At 35.3% G+C, this 16,910-nt stretch overlaps 1 protein-coding gene across 7 annotated transcripts in view; it reads right to left on the reverse strand.

Moving 5' to 3' along the window:
- The window catches only part of LOC106874430 (1-phosphatidylinositol 4,5-bisphosphate phosphodiesterase epsilon-1), a 1,217,386-nt gene that overhangs the window by 315,271 nt on the left and 885,205 nt on the right, over positions 1 to 16,910 (reverse strand). For all 7 annotated transcript variants that reach the window (XM_089347149.1, XM_052978429.2, XM_052978428.2 and 4 more), the window contains one exon: positions 7,910 to 8,195. In XM_089347149.1, the coding sequence (XP_089203275.1) occupies positions 7,910 to 8,195 (286 nt within the window). The remainder of the gene's footprint in view (positions 1 to 7,909; positions 8,196 to 16,910) is intronic.

Here is a 16,910-nt window from a genome sequence, read left to right on the forward strand (position 1 = left end):
GTGAAGATCCAAGCTGTTGAAACCACACTGAAGCAGACACTGAAGTATGATGCAGTTCTTGGGCCTATTGAATTTTGTGAAGCCATCCAACACATGGATCAGGTAGTATATTTTATCTTTGAATAAGGAGCTTCATTTCACATTGATCCAGTCTACTCAGTTGAAAATGTGCTTATGCCTTGTACCGGTGCCGCGTTGTCTTTTTCTGCTGTCACTTAAGTTCTGATGGATTAACGGGAGGGAAGATCAAGAGGTTATCTGTGTCTGCTTATGAATACAAATGCACCGAAGACAGATTTCTTTATTAAGCCATGCAGGGTCGAACACAGAGGGAACAATACAATGTAGAAATTTTCTTTTTAAAACCGACCAATAGGAATCATAAACATTTTGGGGCGTGTACACAAAGGATAACAAAGTGTTGTTTCAAGGCACCTATAATAATTAGCAAAAGCATTGTGCATACTACCAGGTCATACCTGCTTGCAAATATCAGCTATGGGGGTCTTAATATGAGGCTAAAGACATGCCTGAGTTCCAAAAAAGACTAAATCACCTCTTACAGATGACTTTATTTTTACATCTAAAATGATTCTTGTCCATTATTAATACCATTTTTACAATTATTTTTTTTAATGCCCTTTGTGATAAATGTTTCAACACTAACTTAACTATTGTAATGTTATTATCAGTCCAATATGCTTGAGGCACATTCAAACTGGAGAACAAGCTACTCACTGCATTTTGTCACAGTAAATATATCACACCATTTGTCAACAAATGGATATATTTTCTGTGACAAAACACAGTGAGTAGCTTGTTCTCCAGTTTGAATTTACCTCAAGTATATTCGGACTGATAATAACATTACAATTTTACTTATCACTGCTTAGCACTCCCCCTCTGTAACTTAACTATTGTCTTATGCAGATTGAGTCTAAGATTAATTTTATTTCTGGAACATTTGAATTTTCTTATGCCAACAAGTGCGCCCTATTTTATTTTTACCTACATAATACCTACATATCACTTTGCTGAGGAGGTCAAATAAGACCAAAACAGGTCAGGAGTTGTTTACCATACTTGACAAAAGAGCTAAATTAGTATTAGTCAATAAGAATGATAGATATTGAATTTTTCCTCATCACAGAATTATTTCTAATTGAATTTTTTAATATTTCTTATATTAAATATTTTAACAATAACTTTGCTAATATAATATAAGGCTTGTTTGGATAAGATTATCCAATGATTATTAGCATCACAGAGTCTGCAAGGATAATGGATTCAGTTACCTTCCTTCATTTTGAAGTACACAGGCATAGCTCTCACTTGCAAGAGAGCATGACTTGGTAGCAGTATCATGCTTTCATTAATTGCTTTAGGTGTTTATGTCATCATAAGTTGGCATAAACAGCTTCTCAATCTTCCCAGCCTTGATCCAACAGAATGTGAAGATGTGATAGTTGGGGAGAGAGAGAGAGAGAGAAAGGGCTACCCCCTGTACTTGGATATTACTCTTGTTTTTGTTGAGTAGACCAGAGTAACATAAAATGAAGTGCCTTGCTCAAAGATACAATCTGCTGGAATCAAACTTACAACCTTGTGCTCACAAAACAATACCTTAATCCTCTAGGTCATGTGCCCTCACAAGGCAATGTGTCTAAACAATCAAATAAGAAAAAATTGAAGTCTGGGGTTGTAAAACTGATCCAAAATAAAGGAGGACAAATTCCTGCTGATGACCAGGTATTTAAGGACATCCTAATTGAGAAATTTGATGAGAGGGAGGAGGAGCTACAGACTTGTGACATAGAAAGCAACTGGAAATTCCTGTGGAACAGCTTACTGAGTACCACAGACCGGGCGAAATGCTTAGTGGTATTTCGTCTGCCGCTATGTTCTGAGTTCAAATTCCGCCAAGGTCGACTTTGCCTTTCATCCTTTCAGGGTCGATAAATTAAGTACCAGTTATGCACTGGGGTCGATGTAATGGACTTAATCCCTTTGTCTGTCGTCCTTGTTTGTCCCCTCTATGTTTAGCCCCTTGTGGGCAATGAAGAAATAAGATAGTGTGTAAGAGAAAATTGTGATGTCACAGGAGAAAAATGTGTCTGCATGGATGATGGTGCACTTGCATTTAATGATTCTGCAAAGAAAGAAGCTTGGAGATGCCATTATGAAAGACTGCTGAATGTGGAAAATGAATGGGAGGAGGTGAGTCTGCCAAATGTTGACCCAATTGCAGGACCAGCTACCTGAATTGACAGTACCTTGGTAGATAAAGTAATTAAGGATATAAAGTCAGGGAAAGCTCCTGGTCCATCAGGAATTACCACTCGAGATGCTTAAAATATTTGGTGGTGTGGGTTATCAGGTGGTTTACAAAGGCGTCATACCCAATGATTGGTGTAGCAGCACCATAGTCAACTGCTACAAAGGTAAAGGTGATGCCTTAGAAATAATTACAGAGGTATCAAATTGTTGGATCAGGTGATGAAAGTTACAGAGAGGGTCACAGCCCAACTAATTAGGGAGAGAATTAGTCTACATGAGATGCAGTTTGGTTTTGTGCCAGGGAGAAGCATCACTGAAGCTATATTTCCGGTAAGGCAGCTTCAAGAGAAATACCTAGTCAAAGATAAACTTACTTCTGTACCTGGCTTTCGTTGACTTGGAGAAAGCCTTTGACAGAGTCCCCTGATCCCTTACCTGGCAGTCAATGTAAAAATTAAAGATAGATGAGTGGTTGGTGAGAGCTGTACAATCCCTGTACAGGGACGCTACTAGTAAGGTGAGGGTTTGCAATGAGTTCAGCAAAGATTTCAGGGTACAAATAGGGGTTCACCAAGGATCGGTTCTCAGTCCCCTCTTATTCATCATAGTCCTCCAGGTAATAACAGAGGAATTTAATACAGGCTGCCCTTGGAAGCTCCTCTATGCTGATGACCTTACTCTTATAGCTGAATCATTACCAGAACTAGAGAAGAAGTTCCAGGTATGGAAGCAAGGTCTAGAATTGAAGGGCCTTAGAGTTAACCTAGCAAACACCAAAAGTCTTAGTAAGTAGGAAGGTAAACAAATCACAAATCCCTTCAGGTAGATGGCCCTGCTCAATCTGTAGAAAAGGCATAAGTAGAAACTCCATACGATGCACCCGGTTTAAGCTTTGGATACATAAAAGGTGCAATAATATCAGAGGAAGGTTAATAGGGAAAATAGCTTTTGTATGTGGAAGATGCACAAGTACAATGAACACCGAAAATATACAGAATATAGACTCCATCAACTGCCGGTGAGGTAAGCTAGAGGTAATAGATAGCTTCTGTTATCTAGGTGACCAAGTTAGTAGTGTCGGTGGATGCTGTGAGAATGTAGCTGTGAGAATAAGATTAGGCTGGACAAAGTTCAGAGAGCTCCTACCTCTGCTGGCAACTGTCAGAGTGAAAGGAAAATTGTATGATGCCTGTATGGGAACAGCTATGCTACATGGCAGGGAAACATGGGCTGTAACAGCCGAGGACATGTGTAGGATTGAAAGGAATGAAGTCAGTATGCTTTAATGGATGTGCAATGTCAGTGTGCATGTTCGACAGAGTGTAAGCATCTTGAGAGAAAAGTTAGGCATAAGAGGCATGAGATATGATGTGCAAGAGAGACAACTGGGCTGGTATGGTCATGTGACGTGAATGGACAAGGACAGCTGTGTAAGGAAGTGCCAAACTATAACTGTGGAGGGAACCTGTGGTAGAGGTAGATCCAGGAAGACATGGGATGAGGTGGTGAAGCATGATATTTGAACTTTGGACCTCACAGAGGCAATGACTTTGGCAATATGCTGTACTTAAAGAGACCTGTCAATCCAAGTGAAATCATAGGCATGGCTGATGCTGGTGTCATGTAACTGGCATGTGAAAAGCACCTTTTGAGCATTGGGTCTCGCAGAGGCAATGACCAAGATATTCGGCATTATATTGTACTTGAGAAGAAGACCCATCAAGCTGAGTAAGATCAAAGTCATGGCAGATACCAGTGTCATGCAAATAGCACCCGTGCTGGTGGCATGTAAACGCACACATTACACTTTTGGAGTGGTTGGCGTTAGGAAGGGCATCCAGCCATAGAAACCATGCCAAATCAGACTGGAGTCTGGTGCAGCCTTCCGGCTTGCCAGCCATGGTCAAACTGCCCAACCCATGCCAGCATGACGACAGATGTTAAATGATGATGATGATGATAATGATCATTATGAAGGTGTTAAGCTCATGTTCCCGGATTAGGCAGCTTGTCTTGTTTTAAAAGATAGAATATTCAGTTTTACTTTGCAATGTGTTTATCTGAAAAGGATCTACAACTGGTCTCCAGGATCTGTGGTTTGGTGTATTCTAAGAAAAATAGAGCAAGGTTCAGTAAGGAATTTAGCATTCATGTAAAGGATCGTGAAACATCTGCTCATAGGCACTTCTGTTCTATTGAACTTTTGAATTTAGAACTTAGTGTCTCCGAGAATATTAATTTTATGACCTGGTTTACAATGAACAAGCTCTGAGGAAGATAGGTGTGTGTAGGGGTGGTGGTAGATAAACCAAATGGACATGGTTAAGGGGTTTTTGTTCAAGAAGCTACGAAGTAGAATCAAAGACTCATTATAATTGCAAAGCAAACTTCTTAATTACTCGTGTGTGTGTGTGTGTCTCATCATTAGTATCATTCTAATGTCTACTTTTTCATACCAGTATGGGTCAAACGAAATTTGTTATCACCAATCCTACCTATTTCCTAGTAACACAATATTTCACCTAGTCCTTTGAACATGAACAGTACAATAATCAGGTATGATTTCACAGAAAATAGCAAACTACTGAGACAGTGTCTTTGAAGGTGACTTGGATTTGCAATTAACATGCCCTGTCAAGACAAGGAGACTTGTCTTGATAATGCATGTTAATAGTGAATAAATGTCACTGCACACACACATATGCACACACATGCATGCACACACATGCATGCATGATGGCTTCTCACTATTTCTGTCTATCAAATCTGCTTGCAAGGCTTAAGAATGCAAGAAAAGTATTGTTATTTCTAGTAATTTTAACTGGGTGTAAAAGAAAGGTGATGAACTCTAATATTGCAAAAGAAACCTATATCAGAAATGAAACTGTGGATCTAATTGGGCTAACTATCCTATATAAGCTAAGCAATGAAGTAAAAGAGGTCAATGTATGATTATATTGGAACAGTGGAGTTGTCAAAGTAGTTTCTAACCAAAATGGACATAATATGGATCATATTAAGAAAAATATCTAATCTAAAAATCACTATCCACTCTAATCTTGGAACAGTTACTTGCTTAGACATCCCCATGGACTATAATATTATAATTATTATCATCTCCTATAAACTAAATGAAGAAATCACCTTCATAAATAGAGGCTCCAACTACTTATTTTATGTTATTAAACAGGTCACCAAAAAGTATAAGCAAACATTTCTAGCTTATATTCAGATAAAGCTACCCTACACTACAATACCTAACACACTAGCAAGGTCTGACTTCAATGAGTGTATCATCTATATTGAATTCACCCAACTATATCTAGAAGACACAAGTATAAAGGATTTGTGGTTCAATTGATCATATAAAATGAGCATAACTACAAACATAGCTTGATGTTTCTTCACCCTAGTCAACATTCACTTCTCACAAATACATAGATGTTCTAAAGTATTTAATTGTAGTACTGTTAAAGTAAGTTATAACTGTCTACCTAATCTTGATTCATAAATCTTTGACCACAACAAAAAAGTTTAACTTAAGTAACACCCCCACAAGATTTATGCTTTCAGTCATCGTTTTAACAGAAAATGCTTTAAGAAAGAAATGATACACAGAAAAGACTTTTCCAGTGTATACAGTTTAACAGAATCCACTATTGGACTCACGGAGAACATCTTTAAAGTAGTCATCCAAATCCCTTCTTTTCCTTTGGCAACTCCTGTGCACACAAGCCACACTCTAACAGCTACATAAAACTCACAAATATTACACAAATAACCCACGATCTATATAAGACTACAAAATGGTGGTGAGCTGACAAAATTGCTAGCATGCTGAGCAAAATGCTTTGTGGCAATTCGTTTGTGTTTATGGTCCACCAAGATTGACCTTGCCTTTCATCCTTTTGGGATTATTAAAATAAGTTTTTAACTACAAAGCCATGCCCACAGCTAACTATGTGTGTGTGTGTGTGTGTGTGTGTGTGTGTGTGTGTGTGTGTGTGTGTGTGTTTGTGTGTATGTGTGTGTGTGTAAATATCGAAAAGTTGCTATTTCAAATCAGATGGCCTGACATACTAGTACATTCTAGTGAAACATGTGTAAAGACTATGTAATTTATGATGTTATGATAAAAATTTTAATCGAATTTCCAGATATATTCTGCTCTTGGATGTGTGTGTATGTGTACATACACACACACACACACATATATATATGTATATATATATATCTGCAAATGCATATCCATTCACACACAAATGGCACATGTGTACATATATGTAGATGTTGTAAATTAGTTGCATGTACCAACCATGAAGTGGTTGCTTGTTCTCACTGAACCAAATCTTCATACTAGCCTCAATTACAATTTGAAATATGTTCATTTATGCTATTAATATTATCATTTTCATTGAATCAACTGAACTTGATATGTATAAGGAATAAATCAATATCAGGACTATATCACAATATCATTTAATTTACACCGAAAAAAAGTAAACCCAGTGAATGTTAAAACTATTAATCAATATAAGATGCAAGTGTGGTGCCAAAATCTTTTGTGACAAAAGCCAATAATTATATAATTATTGGTTTTTGTCTTAATTGAATTAATAAATATATGTTTTCATTTTACCATTTCTTAATGAAAGGTTTTGAATTACAGAAAATAACTGAAATAAAATGTCTAAATGAAAATTTCTTTCTTTAAAAAGATAAGATTGTGGAATAGTTAAACAACAAGAAAACAGGTAGGCTTTGATATCCTTATAATTAGCTTGTTTGTACTTAACCGAAGTTCAACACTCAGGAAGCAGATCTATAATGAAAGTGTTCCTACCATGACAATCCAGTTTCAGTTTCAGACACTGTATCTGTGTCTTTCAGTGAAATCTAGAATGGAATACTCCAATAGTTACTGATCCACCCCTGCCTAAACCACAGCTTGAGTTGTAACCTCCATAGAATACTACTTCTACATCAGAGCCATTACTGTTATTGCACCGATAGATATTCTTAATCACATGTAGTTTTTCCAATACAAAAATATATATTCACTAATAACATAGGTACTGGTTTGCCTTTGTAGTTAAGAAGTTTGATACAAAGCCATATCATTTCAGGCTTAGTCACACTGCATGGTACCTCGGCCAAGTGTTTTCTACTATAACCCCAGACTGACCAATGCTGCATTTATCATATATACCTGTGTATGCATATACTTGTGTTTACCTATGTGTGTCTGTGTCCATGTGTGTGTTTGTGTGGTTATTTACATTTGCCCTTCTTTGAAAATGACTGAGGTACTTAGTGGTGTCTCATTTCCCTGTCCGCAAATCATCCTCTAGTTTACACTTTTGAAGATGTAGAACAATGCCTTAACATCCATCTGTAGAACAATGCCTTAACAATATATTCATCTAACCCATGTTAACATAAAAAACTAATGTAAAAAAAGAAAAACTTCTATTACAAAGGAAATATCAAATATTCATAAATATTCATTGAAAGTAATGAAAAAAAATTATTGATATGACATTTTTGAGTGATAAAATGAATCATTTAATCTTTTCTTGCTGACAACAAAATATATGATTTTGTTTTCAAGCAAAGCAATAAAAAGGCTTACCAAAATCTAAACTGTTTCTTCGTAAACCACTAGATGTAAGGAAACGGCCCTCAATATCCATGGCTTCCCAAAGAGCTGCAGCTACATACTTCAGATTTTCAACCGAAGGTGTTGTCAGTATCCATGGTTTAGCACCTCGAAACTCCAGTACTAGTCCACCATGGGCTCGATCTTCTCCAGTATACCACTCTTGCAAATCACCGATGTATTCTGATTTTACTAATGCCTTACTCTTGTGGTCAAGTAAAATGATCTTTTCATGCGTTATACCCAGTAACCTGGATACCTGTCAAAATATTAGAAGAGAAATGTGCATATGTTAAATACAGAGGAAGATTATGTGAAAGAATATGAAATCAACAGACAATAATTAGGGTTCAGAAAATCAAATGAGACAATAATTAGAGTTCAGAAAATCAAATGAGACAATAATTAGAGTTCAGAAAATCAAATGAGACAATAATTAGAGATCAGAAAATCAAATGAGACAATAATTAGAGTTCAGAAAATCAAATGAGATCCTGTATTATCAAAAGTCTGTTTGAACAAAGTTCATAAGAAAGCAATGTTTTGCATTAATACCAGAAAATATATTAGGTACATCATTCCTTCAAAGAAAAAGTTAATTGTATTCAGTGAAACAAAACAATTCAACACTTGTCTGGAAGGATCTGAAAATGTGGATATTGTCTCTTTTCTTCTAACTATCCTATTAAAGAATGAAAAGCAAATCAATTATAGGTAATATCATAAAAGTGGAAGAAATTTGGTGAAAACAGTGCTGTGATATTTGAATACTTGACATCAGCAAATTCCCCATGTCTAGCATCTGAGTCACTTGGTAAACCAGACCACCTATAGGTTCCAACCAGCTCTTGTTTCTGGAATCAGTTGCTTCCTGTCAGATGACACCATCACAATGTGCAGTGATGGAGGTCTCTATTGATTGTAATGCACCCCATGGTTTGGCTGTGACCCCCACAATCTTTTTTGTATACATCATCATTCTACTTGATATCATCTCATCCTTCATTCCTCCTTAACTCTTTGTACCCACGCAGAAATCTAAAAGTACTTCCTTAGGTGGTTTATGTCAATCAGGTCACCTCACAGTACAAAGACAATCACATGAAAACATTATCACACTCCCAGTTAGCATGAATGACACACAACTAAAACTCTCAAGTTGACTACAAATGCAAGGCCTCAACACCACTGAGTATTTCTACTACTGAATGCACATATTCAACATAGCAAACAATAGATCAAAAAGGCTGGTTCTCTTCTCCAGGGTCAGAAAATATTTAATTCCCTCAAACTATTTCTTACAAAGTTTTGGTGAAACCCACGAGCATGTACATATAAGACTACCAAAACTACACATAAGACAACATTACTGCTACAGTCAGAGGCATCATTGACTGTTTTCAAAGAAAATAATCTTTTGCTTGATCTTATGAAATCACTCAGCAACACAATCTAACTTCTGGCACACAGTCATGCTATTTCCTCTCTCCTCCTTAATTATTGCTACTATAGTGGCTTCTGTTCCTCAACTCTCGGACCACCTTCACTCAATCACTCCCATGTCACTTGTCTCTCTATATTGTATCTGCTCCCTGACTGTGTACTAATAACTACTCCCATTTCTATCTCTTCATAAAGTCATCTTCCTGGAATTCTGTTCCTGCATATGTTTCTCTTGTCATTGTTTACCAGCAACTATTTAACAAGAACTTTAACCATTCTCAAGAGGCTTGCAGGGGCAATAATCACCACCCCTTACTTCACAGCAAACCAATAAAAGTATTTAAGTTTCAGATGTTGTGAATGTACTGTGCTAGTATTTTCTTTCTCTTCTGAAACTCTAACAACTAAAATTGTACTCACTTTTCTAATTGTGCACATCAGTGTTTAGTTAACACTCCTTTGTGTATCATCAAATCAAACTTTCATCAAATCGTTGTTGTTGGCACTCTGTTGCTTACGACGTCTAGGGTTCCAGTTGATCCGATCAACGGAACAGCCTGCTTGTGAAATTAATGTGCAAGTGGCTGAGCACTCCACAGACACGTGTACCCTTAACGTAGTTCTCAGGGAGATTCAGCATGACACAGTGTGACAAGGCTGACCCTTTGAATTACAGGCACAACAGAAACAGGAAGTAAGAGTGAGAGAAAGTTGTGGTGAAAGAGTACAGCAGGGTTCACCACCATCCCCTGCTGGAGCCTCGTGGAGCTTTTAGGTGTTTTTGCTCAATAAACACTCACAACACCCGGTCTGGGAATCAAAACCATGATCCTATGACTGCGAGTCCACTACCCTTACCACTGGGCCATTGTGCCTCCTTTCATCAAATCAAACCTTCATCAAATCAAACTTTCTGTGTCAAAAGTGCAAGGACATGTTAGATAATGCAGTTTTAATTATTTTATGTAATGTCAAAAAAATGATGGCTAGTAATAGCTAGAAAATCATTCATGTTAGGTTTGTTTGATCAGGTTTGATTCTGTGTCAAACAATAATAAACATTTACCAGTAAATAGATAGTTCTTATTTTGAATACAAATTTTGCCACTTGGAACGTCCATCTACTTTTAATAAAATATAATATACTCTTGAATATTGTTGCACTTTAAGAATGTCATTTTGCCAATAAACACATATTCTGATTTACTTCAGTTAAAGTTTTATTGTTTGGTAATTTAACATAAATTTTCCTTCACACTATTGTAACATTTCCAATTATCTAAAATTTGGAATCCTTGAAAAGGTCATAGCAGTGTTATGAAAAACTTACTACAAATTAATTAAAAATTAAAATCAAAACTAGTGTACCATAGCATGTGTATGTGCTTCATGTCAGTATGTCCTCTGAAAGTACAACAATGTAAGTAATATCAGATTCAAAAATGTGGTTTTACATTAAGATTCTTGCAATAAAATTCAAACTGAATCCATGAAAATGCAATGCAATAAGCTTTGAGGGATATAATGCAAATTTAATGATATAATAAGAAACAAATAAGAGAAGGAATATTTAACATCTATTTGTCATTGTGACATATTTTGACAAATCGATAAATCTTCTGTATGACCCTTTTATTAATATTCTAAACAAAAGCATTTTCTAAAAATTTCATAAAATTAACATTCAATATTTTTCTTCGGGAAATATTCCTCAGTTTTTATTTGCAATAAATGTTGAGTTGTGGCCATTATGTCTATAGCTTTATGTATAACATATTCACAAACATTTTATATTTCAAAACTAAAAGTTTTGTTTTTTCAACCCTTTCAGAATTATATTGCAATTTATTTTGGGTGCTCAACCCTTAGGATGGAAACTGCTGATGTATAAGCTCTAATATAAGGAGTTCAGTTTCTGAAATCAGACTACACTGTGTTTTCCTGATGGATTATGCTTTACCATAGTGAAGCTATCTAAATATAGACAACAGTTATATCCTATTTCAATGTAGCATGTACAATGATTGTAAAGCAACTGTAATTTATTCTGAGGTAAGTTTTTATAAAACCACCTTGAGTTTGCTGGCATTAAAAAATTTCTAAAATATCTCTAGATATTCTGTGCTGTAATAGATCTTAGTTACTGTAGCATCATTAATGAATTTCTTTTCAGAGGCATTTAAATTCTTAGTTACACCTTCTTCCCTTCTTCAGGAAAATTAAAAGTTTTGAAGACAATTTTGGCAGAGGCTAATCATAGGATTATAAACTGGGTAATTTTCTGTCAAAGACTTTGGGCAATTTTGTGAAAATTTAATCACAGAACTACAAATCTAATTATATGTTAATCTACAGTCAGGGATTGATTTGAGTTTTACCTGAGTTGCATCTTAACTTAGAATATCCAGATAGGTTATAATTTGCTGTCAGAATTATAGTAAATCATGTTCATGAAGTTGCAAACTAAACGGTCATGTTTACATTTGAATTTTTATAGCTCTGTAGATTCTACTGTAGTCTAACTAATGTACAGTTAAGTACACAAAAGCTGGAAGTTGAAGTAATAACACTAGACGGAGTGTATTTTCATGTACCATAGGACATATGATGGTGTGTGATGGGAAGTATGTCGAAGTGTTCAGGGGATATACCAGGTTGAGTCAAAAGTGCTTTTTTTGTTTATCACTGATGGTTTTTGGAAACTTGTATCTCTATGTTATATCAGTAATTTGATACAGTTTGTTGTCCAATCATTGCCGAATTGTTTATTCTTTATTTTCATATATAACATATAAACATTAATTTTTTATTCTTTATTTTATAGCTCTGATAATGACAGGTCAAAAAATTGCAGTTAGAGCCTCTTTACGCTATCTGCGAAAAATAGGACTGAGCAGCAAAAGAAATTAATGATATGGAAGGCCCAGGAAGTGTGAATGAACATGTGGCACAAAACTCGTTCAGTCATTTCTAGGAAGGTGACACCATCCTTGAAGACAAACCAAGGTCAGGATCACCTTTTGTTATAGAACAACAATCAAGCATAAACATTCATACATTGCTGGCAACATGGTCCTTCATAAGGCACCATCACTCCACACCTCCATAAGATTGGCCTTTTGAACAGACACTATTAAGAAGTTCTTCGTAAACTGACCAATTTGCAAACAACTGCTGGCGAATCCTCTAGATGCCTGTTTCTAGGGATGAAAAATGGACCTATTTTCGTAATTCTTATAAGAGAAACCAGTAGCATTGTTCTGGATAGGCCTCAGAATCTGTTGTCAAACAATGGTGGTTTGAACAGGTGGTCATGTTGTGTGTTTGATGAAATCTCAAAGAGATGTTGCACTTTGAGCTTGTCCCAGATAGTCTTGCTGTAAATGTGAACTTTTATGCTCAACAACTACAGTAAGTACATGACACTTTGAAAGCCCACTACCCACATCAGTCAAAGACACATACTCCAACGGCATGACTATGCCCCAACATACATTGCCAATGTGACCAAGTGAAAATCTGAGGAACTTGAAGGGGCTGGAAGTGCTGCCTCACCCTACCTACAATCCAGATCATATTACTACCCTTCCCATGTCATGGCTCATTTCTTGCTCAAATGAAGATTCAACAATATGGATGAGGTTAGTGTATAATGGAATATATGTTAATAGGCATGGGATGTCTGTTGGTGTGACATGGAATGTATGTTGGTGGGATGTATGTTAGTGTGATGTCAGATATATGTTTATGTGTCATGGTGCATATGTTGGTATAACATGGGATATATCATGGTATGCTGAGGGGTTGTTTATTGATGTTATTGGGTGTACCTTGGTGTGTCATGGGATATATGTGCTAATGTGTCATGAGAAGTGTATCTCTGTGTGTAGCAGCAGCACCATCCCAGACCTGGGAGCAATACTCCATTATGAGTTTTATAGGTTAATAGTTTGGGGCTGAAGTAGTTGTTCTCGGAAGAGGAAATCTGTCACTGAGATACAGTTCTTTTGTGATAAAATGATGATGTTGGGACAGCCACATTTGTGCTCATATATATATTTTTGCAGTCATATATGTTACAATTTTTGATTTCCATGCATGCTAAGTGTTTTTACCATAGTTTCAAGTCAACTCAATTCTATAAATGAAATTGGGAAGACACAAACTACATGGAAATTTGAAAGAGCAGTAACTGTAATTCATATTTGGCCATATTTGGCACACATTTTGCCATCTTGATTCTAAACAAGACTTTTATGTAAAGTTCAGAGTCTATGGAAAACTCAGCTACATTACACTTATTTATTAAGTAAGTTGTTTATTTATTCAAACAACTGAAATACTGTACTGATAAGCTGCCAAAACCAATGAAGGACACATTTCCTAAGATATATATATATATATATATATATATATATATATATATATATATATATATATATATATATATATATATATATATATTTGGTTAACTCTTTTATAGTTTTACAAGTTTCAGCTTGAGAGTTGCTGCCATGCTGGATCACTACCACTACTGGGATACAGTAGTTGTGGGGTACCACTGCTATATAGGATTCATAAAGAATCAAGGCATACCAATTGGCTTAGTGATCAATGAATAGCTTCACAAGTTTTCATTTAATTCTGTTTTAAATAATGCCTGATGAGCATGGAAAATTGCATAATGTTGTACACATTTCATGACATCCTGTGCCCACATATGCATATAAATATATACGTATAGATGTAAGTATGTACATATACCTATGTATATATGCATATATATATATATATATATATATGCGAGTAAAAATAAATACAAAAAAGGTGGTTTGTTTGTATGATTGTGTATAGAGGAATATATTATTTTGTTTAAAAGAGTTCCAACACTGTCTGTTTTTTATGTTTTATTTATATTCCTGCAGAACTAATGTGGGGTATAGAATATGGAATATACAATATATAATATTATATACAATATAAAATAAAATAAAATAAAAATGGATGGCACCATGAAAGAAAGTATTGAATGTAGATGAAATATTGAGTGTTCAATATAAAGGATCAAATATATAAATGTATATATATAAAAATATATATAAATATATAAAGGCGACTCGAGTTTCAGGGCTATTTCCCTTCGTCATGGCCGGTATGACAGACTTTAACAGACTGAGTGGATTTAATAGACAAAAACTGATTGCATGTAGCTGGATATATATACATATATATATATATATATATATATATATATATATATATATATATATATCCAGCTACATGCAATCAGATTTTGTCTATTAAATCCACTCATAAGGCTTTGGTTTTTTGAGGCTCCAGTAGAAGACATTTGCCCAAGGTACCACACAGTGGCACTGAACTGCACAGTTGGGAAGCAAATTTCTAACAAAACAGTCGAGACTGCACCTATACACACACACATATACTTGCATAAACACACATACACAAATATATACATATACTATATATATATGTATATACAAATCTCTCTCTCTCTTTCTCTCTTTCTCTCTCTCTCTCTCTCTCTCTCTCTCTCTCTCTCTCTCTATATATATATATATATATATATATATATATATATATATATATGGTCAAAATTCACGTGAGTTTCATTAGACACTTTCAAATTTATTAGAATATTGAGGCTAAAGATCGGAATAGGGTAACTTCATATCCTTAACCGTGAAACGTCGTACCCAATTAACTAAAGGCAGGTTTGTTTTTGCTTTTCTCTTCTGTTTTTTTGTTCTGTCTGTGCCATAAATATCGCCATCTGTTAGAGAAAAAATTTGTAGTTTGGAATCAGTAGTTCTTTGACTGCTATTTCTAAATTTTCAGTATGTTGGAGAAGCAACTCAAGCTAATCCCTGTATATTTATGATTATAAATGGTTTTACCGATAAAGGTTTTTTCATACTGAACTACATACATATATATATGTATGTATGTATGTATGTATATGTGTGTGTATATATATATATATATATATATATATATATTCATGTATGTGCTTCTTTACATGAATATATATATATATATATATATATATATATATATGTATATATATATTCATGTATGTGCTTCTTTACATGAATATATATATATACATATATACACACATATATATGAAACACATATTCATTCATCAAGTAAATAGTTTAGTATATACAATCATACACTCATGCACATATATACTTCTCTCGTCATTATATTGACTATTATAAGGAACTATCCATTATTGATAATGCCACTATTGTAAAGAACACATGATTCTGGAGAAGAAATATTTATGACTCTTCACATTTGGAAAAAATAACAAAGATTTAAGAAAATGGACATCGTTCTCTTCTGCTACATCAGCATCATTGTCATAGTCATCATTATCATCATCAACATCATCATCATCATCATCGTTACAATTGTCATCATTTTTAATATTGGCATCTAATTCATCACTAATATGATGATAACGAGAGTGATGATAAATATAGGGAGTATGACAATCATCATCAGTTCCATTGTCATTTTCATTCCTATCATCATCATCACCACTACCTTTAGAACTCAACTCCATCAGTCACGAATGACCATGGGTGCACCTATGAGGTTTCCCTCCAGGTTATAAGTCTCTGATTGGAAAGTTGCCTTGTTGGTGAATGTACAACCTAAGGTTGTTTTTATGGAAGACCAGAAATTTCCCATGCATATCAGCCTCCTCTCCCCACGCCATTGATGTTATCCAAGGGAAAGACAAAGGCCGATACAGCTTGGCACCAGTGACATCGCAACTCATTTCTACAGCTGAGTGAACTGGAGTAATGTGAAATAAAGTGTCTTGCTCAAGAACACAACATGCAGCTCGATCTGGGAATCGAACTCACAACCTCGCAATCATAAGCTCAACGCTCTAACCACTGAGCCATGTTCCTTCACATCACACCACCACCACCACCACCACCACAATCAAACACCAATGTACCTATAGTGGTGTTTAATGGGGCAACAAGTGAAGTCTGCAACCTAGAAATAATACTGGTCCCTACTGAGTCCTGCATACAGTTTCTAAGTACCAAATTTCAGTGACCAGGAGTGGTCAACTGAGGTTATAGTGAAGGACACTTACTTAAGATACCGTACAGTGAATTGAACCTGAAGCTACATATTTACAAAACAAACTTGTTTACCACAGAATCATACATGTATTCTTGTTGTTCAGCCCTGGTCAGCCCTGACTGAGCAGATTTGAGGTCAAAGGCATTCTGGTTGTGGCCACCTCATCTTTTCTTCAGACAATCTATCTAGGAATACCTTATTGATTGCAAAATATCTTTTCTGTATCAGAACTGAGCTCGGATTGAACAACATCATTAACGATTGCTATCAGAATCTTAATCATTTCCTACTTCATTATCATAATAGTCATCATCCTCAACAACCATCATCTTCACTGTTAACATTTTCATTGAAATTTAATGATTCTTTATCATTATTATAATTAACATGATCATCA

This window comes from Octopus bimaculoides, chromosome 2 (assembly GCF_046866305.1).
Source record: "Octopus bimaculoides isolate indiv1 chromosome 2, ASM4686630v1, whole genome shotgun sequence".
NCBI classification, from domain to species: domain Eukaryota; kingdom Metazoa; phylum Mollusca; class Cephalopoda; order Octopoda; family Octopodidae; genus Octopus; species Octopus bimaculoides.